The 7,802-nt window shown below is 47.9% G+C and overlaps 1 protein-coding gene across 1 annotated transcript in view; it reads right to left on the bottom strand.

Moving 5' to 3' along the window:
* The window catches only part of Krt9 (keratin 9), a 6,005-nt gene extending 1,496 nt beyond the window's left edge, over positions 1–4,509 (bottom strand). The window contains 9 exon segments of the mRNA XM_028780694.1: position 1; positions 4–491; positions 849–1,072; positions 1,179–1,304; positions 1,960–2,121; positions 2,390–2,546; positions 2,676–2,758; positions 3,886–4,172; positions 4,221–4,509. The exon segment at position 1 is cut by the window's left edge and continues 206 nt beyond it. Coding sequence (XP_028636527.1) covers position 1; positions 4–491; positions 849–1,072; positions 1,179–1,304; positions 1,960–2,121; positions 2,390–2,546; positions 2,676–2,758; positions 3,886–4,172; positions 4,221–4,509 — 1,817 coding nt within the window.
* Positions 4,510–7,802: the final 3,293 nt, after the last annotated feature.

The raw sequence follows: 7,802 nt of genomic DNA on the forward strand, positions 1-7,802 counted from the left end.
AGCTACCTCCACTTTTTCCACCATGGCTGCCTCCACTTCCTCCTCCAGAACCACTTTTTCCACCATAGCTGCCCCCACTCTCTCCACCATGGCTGCCTCCACTTCCTCCCCCAGAGCTGCTTCCTCCTCCATAACTACCTCCACCTTTTCCACCATGGCTGCCCCCACTTCCTCCACCATAGCTTCCCCCACTTCCTCCTCCATAGCTGCCCCCACTTTCCCCTCCATAGCTGCCTCCACTTCCTCCTCCATGGCTGCCCCTACGTCCTCCTCCATGGCTTCCCCCACTTCCTCCTCCATAGCTCCCTCCACTTCCTCCTCCATAGCTCCCTCCACTTCCTCCTCCATAGCTGCCCCCACTTCCTCCTCCATAGCTCCCTCCACTTCCTCCTCCATAGCTCCCTCCACTTCCTCCTCCATAGCTGCCGCCACTTCCTCTTCGTCTTCCTTTGCCACTTCCAAAGCCAATTTGTCCAGCTCCAGAAGATTCACTGAGGATAAAGGAAAACACATAGATACATATACAAGGATGAACAGAATCAAGACTTAAGTGTGAATTGAGGCGTCTCAGCTAGGAGGGAAGGGTGACTTGCTCTCCCTGGAGTAGAAGGTATCCCCTTTCTCTCCCTCTTACCATTCTCCTTTCCAAAACTCAAAAGCCTCCAGAGTTCCCCCCCCCAAAAAAAAAAAAACACAACCATATGGATGAAGTCCTCAATCCATCAGACCCTTGCATACAAGAACTTTTCTAGCTGTTTCTATTCAAGAAGGTTAGAACTGGTATCAGAAGCCTAAGGGGACTCCTCTGAGATCTACACTGTAGAATCTACAGACTCCTAAGGACCTACAAGTCTTGCTGGCCGCCTTCAAGGAGCTTTCTGTAAGTCTCAATTTCTTTCTCCAGCCGTGTCTTGATGCTGAGCAGATTGCCATATTCCTGGTTCTGGCATTCAGTTTCTGCCCGGACCTCAGCAAGCTGGGCCTCCACCTCACTGATCTGTTCCTGGATCTGCTGCAGCTGGCCACAGTAGCGGTTCTTTGTGTCTTCCAAAGCCTTCTCTAGGGCTGATTTCTAGGAAGCAAAAGGAAACTTCAGGATGGATGTTTCACTCCTTGCCCCTCCTAAAGGTTCTTTCTATACCCTGTCCTGGCAGCCAATCTGGACCAGGACTACCAACCGTGGATAGCTGAGTCTGCAGCTCAATGTTCAGCTCCTGGATACTGTGCTGGAGCTCGGACACTTGCTTCATGCTGCTCTCCATCTCTTGGCCGCTATTTGTCACTTGTTGCTCAATCTGGGTCATCTGTAAACCAAAGGGACAGACATAGCCAAAAACATCCATGAGAAAGACTGTACCTCACTCACCAGGCTCTTCACCTTTAAAACCAAGGCTAAGACCAAGCCAAAGATATACTACTGAATTCTGGGTCCCACTGACCAGGTTGACCAGTTCTCTGGATACCATATTCCCTTTCAATAAGGTTTCAAGGCCCTTCATCCTATGTCCCCTTTCTAGTCTTATTTTCGTATTTACATGCAGAATGGCATGACTTTATCATGTGCTGTTTCACGCTTTGGAGACCAGGGAAGAAGAGAGCAGGTATTGAACTCTGTACTGAAGAAGATGCTGATGTCTCTACTAGACTCTTATATTTACAGGCCTATAGTGAGCTGCCCACTCTCTGGACAACATATACTAATAACCTATGAGCTCCTCAAGAGTGGCCATCTTATTTGTCTCACCTCTGAGATTCAGCTCTTCACCTAAAACTGGCACCACTCCACAATTGTGTCTCTGTGGTGAATGAAGAAGGATGCACAGCGTCCATTGGAAGATGAAAGGATAGATAGAGCTATGCTGAGAGATGAAGAGGCAGAAGGATGACGAAGGGGGTGAGGAGTGGAAGGATACCTGAAAGGTGGGTTAGAAAACTGACTAGGAAGCCCGCTCTGCCCACCTTAGACTCATAGTGTTGTTCAATGTCCTGGCGGTTCTTAGAAATGAGCTGTTCGTATTCCTCACGCATGTCATTGAGGACCTGGGTGAGATCTGTGCTAGGAGCAACATTTATCTCCACATTAACATCTCCGTCATTCTGGCCAGTCAGCTGGCTCATCTCCTGCAAGGAGGAAGAGGACATGAGGTATGAAGTGGGACCCTTCTTGCCGTCTTTCAACCCTCTCCCGTCAAGTCCTCTCAGAATGCAAACAAGGAACATCATTGTGAAACCAAAGGACAGCTGCCATTGCAGGCCACCTGTGAGGTGCTGGGAGTGTCCCCTTCAAGAGCAAAGAGGGCTCTCTCAGTCCATGCTCCAGAGCGCCCCCTATGATCTCTGCCCTTCTATTCCTCCCTGAACCTACCAAGCCACAATAGCAATAGCCCACCTCCTTGTGGTTCTTCTTAAGGGCCTTCAGCTCATCCTCCAGATTGTCAAGCAGTATCTCCAGATCAGATTTCCTCATCCTCAGATCATCCAACACTTTTTGCATGCCATTAATATCAGCTTCCACCCCTTGGCACAGGTTCTGCTCTATCTCCAGCCTGTAGGCCAGCCATGAGTACAGAATGATCAAGAGGGCACCAGATCCTACTGGGACCTCCAGAGCTCTGAAAATTGGGTAAGGGAGGGAATGACAACAGTATAGGGGGAAAGAAGGGAATAGGACTCACTTAACTCTGAAGTCCTCCAAAGTCATGCGAGTATTGTCTACCTCCACGAGTGTTTTGTTTTTCTTCACCGTGAGATCCAAAATCTGAAAGACAAGTGTGCATAAATAGGCCATGCTCCCTTGATATGGCCAAATTCAGAGAGAGGAAGAGACTAGACATAGCCAGCAGAGGGGATAATCCCATCCAAGGTGTTCAGGAAGCAAGAGGAGTTTTCCATCAGCTTGTATGCTGCACGGCACCAACACAGCCTTCAACACATGTGCCCAGTGTAGTCTTCACTAATTCAGCAAATATTTGATCATCTGCTGCAAAGGCAGTGTAGGGTCTAAGACAAATCCCAAGGAGCCCACCATTGACCTCAAAGTTGAAATTAATTCAAGAGAGTCATGAAAAGGAAAGAAGGCTTTGGCTATCCTGGGAAACCAGGAGAGACCTTGGGAAGGAGATGACATTTGAACTAGGTCCCAGAGAATGGCTAAGGTTGCATGTGAGTAAATGGATGGAAGATATCTGCAGTTGGAGAAACAGCACATTCAGAAATACAAAGGTGTAAAAGCAGGAGGGATGAGTGAGAACAGTAAGGAACCCAACTGTGGACTCCTTTACAGTGGAAGCTGAGTGTGGGTTATCACTGTGACTGCTCAGTGCAACACAGAGGGTAGCCACCCACTTACGATAGTGAATAAATAAAAGGATTGCAGGTGAGTGGGTGAGTGGATGGATGGATGGATGGATGGATGGATGGATGGGTGTCATCCTCACAACCAGAGATTCTCTCTATCACTTGATCAACCACCCTGCATGCCTGAGTTCTAAGTACCTGAGAAGATTCAGAGACCAGCCCAAGAGAAGTGGAAAAGGAAGAAAGAGGCTGACTTGAAACCAGGTCAAAAGAAAGGTCCAGTTAGGTCCTAGCTTTGCTAGTATTAATCAAGGCTTCCTCCCTGCTATGTCCAAACTCAGAATGAAATATCAGAGTTCAAATCCAACCCCTAAGACCTTAGAAACCAAACACAAGTGTGCTTCTGATGAAAGTGCAGTTTCTAAAAGATGATTCTCTTGTATGTCTTTGCTTGGACTCTAGACTCTCACCTTTCTGTGAGAGATTGAGAAGGGGAGGGAAGCAGAGAGGGAGGAGTGAAGGGATGGAGGGAGGAAGGGAGGAAGGGAGAGAGAGACAGAGAGACAGAAACTTGACTCTCATACATACTCTGTCCTTCAGGTCTTCGATAGTGTTATAGTAATGAGAATAGTCCTTCTGGAAGACTCTGGGCCCCTTCTTTGAATACCATTCCTGGATCTGCTTCTCCAGGGCAGCGTTGTCCTCCTCCAGTTCTTGTACTTTATCCATGTAAGAGGCCAGACGGGAATTGAGGTTCTGCATGAGGACTTTCTCATTGGTGTTCAGAATACTGCCTTCACCACTTCCAGAGCCACCACCAAAGCCACCTCCAGAGCCACCACCAAAGCCACCTCCAGAGCCACCACCAAAGCCACCTCCAGAGCCACCACCAAAGCCACCTCCAGAGCCACCACCAAAGCCACCTCCAGAACCTCCACCAAACATACCACTGGAACTCCCTGTACTAAAACCTCCTCCATACCCTCCACCATAGCTAGAGCCAAAGCTGCCACCACCTCCACCGCCACAGGCCGAAAAGCCACCCCCACCAAAGCCACTGGAAGAGCTAAAGCGGCCTCCTCCTCCACCAGCCCTGGAGGAGCGACTGAAAGAAGACTGCATGCTGCCTCCGCTGCCCCCTCTGCCTCCTCCTCCTCCTCCACAGCTGCTACTGCTGCTCCAGAAAGATGAGGAGATTTGTCTGCAACTCATGGTGCTGCCTGCCGGAGTCTGTAGGCAGGAAGCGGTCTCAAGGTTGCTGGGTACTGAGCCATCCCCAGAGCTGCCTACTTATACCCCCTGCTGAAGGTGGCACGCCTAGGTGTGTCCTCACTCTGTGCCAGCTTCCCCCCATAGACTCAGAGAAGGTCTTGGATATGGAAGCAGCAGAGAAGCCCCAGGCTCTGCGTCCCTTGGTGACTGCCCGTCAGCAACCCAGCCTCTCTCCATTGTGTGAGGTAATTTGAAGATATTAGGCTGTCAAGGGCACCATAAATCAGCCCTACTGCTGAGGGGCTGACCTATATCCTACAGTCTGGAGTCTGGCTGACCTTGACAACAGGCCTGAGACTCAGCCCTCTCAATATCTAAGATTAAAAACGCCCTCTTGGTTGGTTGTTACTCTCTAAGATCACCCTGCCTGTACCTGGTGGTCACTGTGGGCTGAGATGGGAGCCTGGAACAGAAGTTACTGTGAGGGCCAGGAGAAGTGCAGCCACTGCCCACAGGGAGCTGCCAGGATAAACAGAAAGCCAGAACCTGCCCTGGTCATGCCCCTATCAGATGGGAAACCCAGTTGTCATATCCTTTAGGCTGACAGGAGAGACAGGGCTCTGCTCTCAGAACATGCCAATCCTGAGACAGTGCTTTGGCCAAAAGATGAAGATAGTTGCACAGCTCTGAATCCTTCAGGGTTCCAGATCAGCATGTAGCATTCACATGGAAGACTAGAGGAAGAAAACAAGCCCAATAAATCCAGCCCTGCTACTGCTGGATGCCTATAGCAGGAACATGATGGGCCTGTCTGACCCATCGTGTGTGTGTGTGTGTGTGTGTGTGTGTGTGTGTGTGTGTGTGTTTATGTGTGTGCATCAGTATATGTATGTGTGTGTGCATGTGTGTGTGCACATATGTATATGTATGTGTGTTTGTATGTGTATATATGCTTGTGTGTGTGTGTACATGTGCATGTGTGTGTATGTGTATATGTATGTATGGTGTGTATGTGTGTGCATGCATGTGTATATGTGTGTCTGTGTGTGTGTGCATGTATGTGTGTGCATGTGTCCATACGTATATGTATGTATATGTGTGTACAGGTGTGTATATGTGTGTGTACATGAGTTAGGTGTGTGTGTGTTTATGTATGTGCATGTGTGTATGTGTGTATATATACATGTGTATGTGTGTGTATATGTGTGTATATGTGTGTACGTGTGTGTACGTGTGTGCACATATGTGTCATATGCCTGTGTGTATTTCCTTTGTCACTTTTCACCTTATTTTTGGAGGCAGGGTCTCTCACTAATCTTGGCACTCACTAAAGCATCAAGACCTGGCCAACAAGCCACAGAGATCTCCTGCCTCTGCCTTCCCTGCACTAGGTTTATAGAGCACTGTGTGGAATTACACCACTCTGCCCAGCTTTATACATAGGTTCTGGGGATCAAACTCGGGTCCTTGTCCTTTCACTGCAAGTATCCTAACCACTGAGATATCTCCTCAACCTCTTCCCTGATTTCTTTGTCCCACAGTAAGTACAGAATTTCCCTTAGTTCAGCCCTGGAGGTGTCAAGGTACCATGATATGACATCCTTACTTCTGCTAGTAGAGCCCCACATGTATTCTGGTCACCAGTGCCAAAAGAGAGAGGTAACGAGGCTGTCGACTCTGCTGCCAGATCACCTGAGCACACTCCAGACTCCATGCTCCCAGGCTGTGTGATGACTTGCTTTCCTGTGCTGTGCCTCTGTTCTCCATTCCTCCTCAACAACAACCACAAACAAAAAACAAACAAACAAAAACAAACCATTTTGCCCACCCCAGGAAAGGAGGCACGAGAAAGGCTCAAGAAAGACTAGAATGTTTCTGATCATTCAACTACTTAAGTCCCTCAGCTCCACTGCCCTTCCTTAGCTCTGGGATGTCAGCTCCAAATAGCTCTCCTTGTCCCTCTCATACCCCTTGACCTTGTTTTTATTTTTTTAAATCATTAATTAATTAATTAGTGTGTGTGCATGTTCGTGGTGGGGGTGTACCTGCTACAACACATGAGTAAAGACAGGAGGTGACTTTACAGAGATTTTCTTCTTTCACATTCACTCCAGTTCTGAGGATCGAGAACCTGAGGATCTGAGGACCCAGGTCTCCAGGTTTGTGCAGTAAGTGTCTTTATACCCACTGACCTCTTGAGCTGTCCCTGAGATGATCAGTCTAATTATGTCTCTGCTCTGACACCTCTGTTCTCTTAAGACGAGAGCCATGAGTCCTTTGCATCCTTGCCTCATTACTCTCTGTTCTCCAAACCACATATATAGCATACATTGTATGTATGTATGTATGTATGTATGTATGTATATGGGATATGTGATATGTCTTATATGATATGTTTATGTGTGTGATATTTATGATGTATATGTGTGATATGTTATATATGACATATGTCATATATGGTAAATGTGTAATATATACCTATATGTGTGATATATGTGATATATATATATATATACATAATGTTCCCTAGCTAACCCTCAAACTCCTGCAGTCCCCTCCCACTAAAATGTCTTACTTGCTGTTGGCAAACCTGTGTGCCTCCTCTTCCTGAGAGCTTCCCTTCTGAATTCCCACTTGTCCATTGTCCAGTTTTGACATCTCATCCTGTGTCTTAGGGCCTCTACCACCAGCTGCACCACCCCACTGCAGAAAGGACGACTCCCTTCCCCATCCTCAGCAGGGACTCCTCTAAGCCTGTACCTGTTTATCTTGCACACGCCCAGGGCCCAGGGCACATGCTTTGTCCAAGTAGGATTCAGTAAAACAGAATGAAAAAGAAAGCCATTTCAGATGGATGCCCAGGGATGGAAGAGAATTGAAGATAGGAAGAGAGGCCACGAGGGTTGAGAAGGGCCTGAAGTATTGGAGGTGTGGCTGAGGGGTACAAGTCTCTTCCTAGCAAGAGTCCAGAAGAGGGTCTCTGGGTGGAAGGTGTTAGGAAGAGTAGCATATGGGAGATGCATGGAGACTATGTTCAGGAACAGTGGTGGGGTGGTCCAGGAGCTGCAGCAGTAGAATTACAAGTTGGAGACCAGCCTGAGATACATACCAAGATCCTGTCAAAACATCAACAAAAGTACTAATTGCACAGTAAGAAGAGCATTTCCTTTTCTAATTTTTTTTCAGTCTCCTAATTCTTAAGAAAAGAAATCTCAGTCCCCTTAGCAGCCTCCATACCTGTAAATCACCCAGCCAGTCCTGAGCAGCCTCCCCACCTGTCAACCATCCTAGCC

This window comes from Grammomys surdaster, unplaced genomic scaffold (assembly GCF_004785775.1).
Source record: "Grammomys surdaster isolate TR1022 unplaced genomic scaffold, NIH_TR_1.0 371, whole genome shotgun sequence".
Classification (NCBI taxonomy): Eukaryota; Metazoa; Chordata; class Mammalia; order Rodentia; family Muridae; genus Grammomys; species Grammomys surdaster.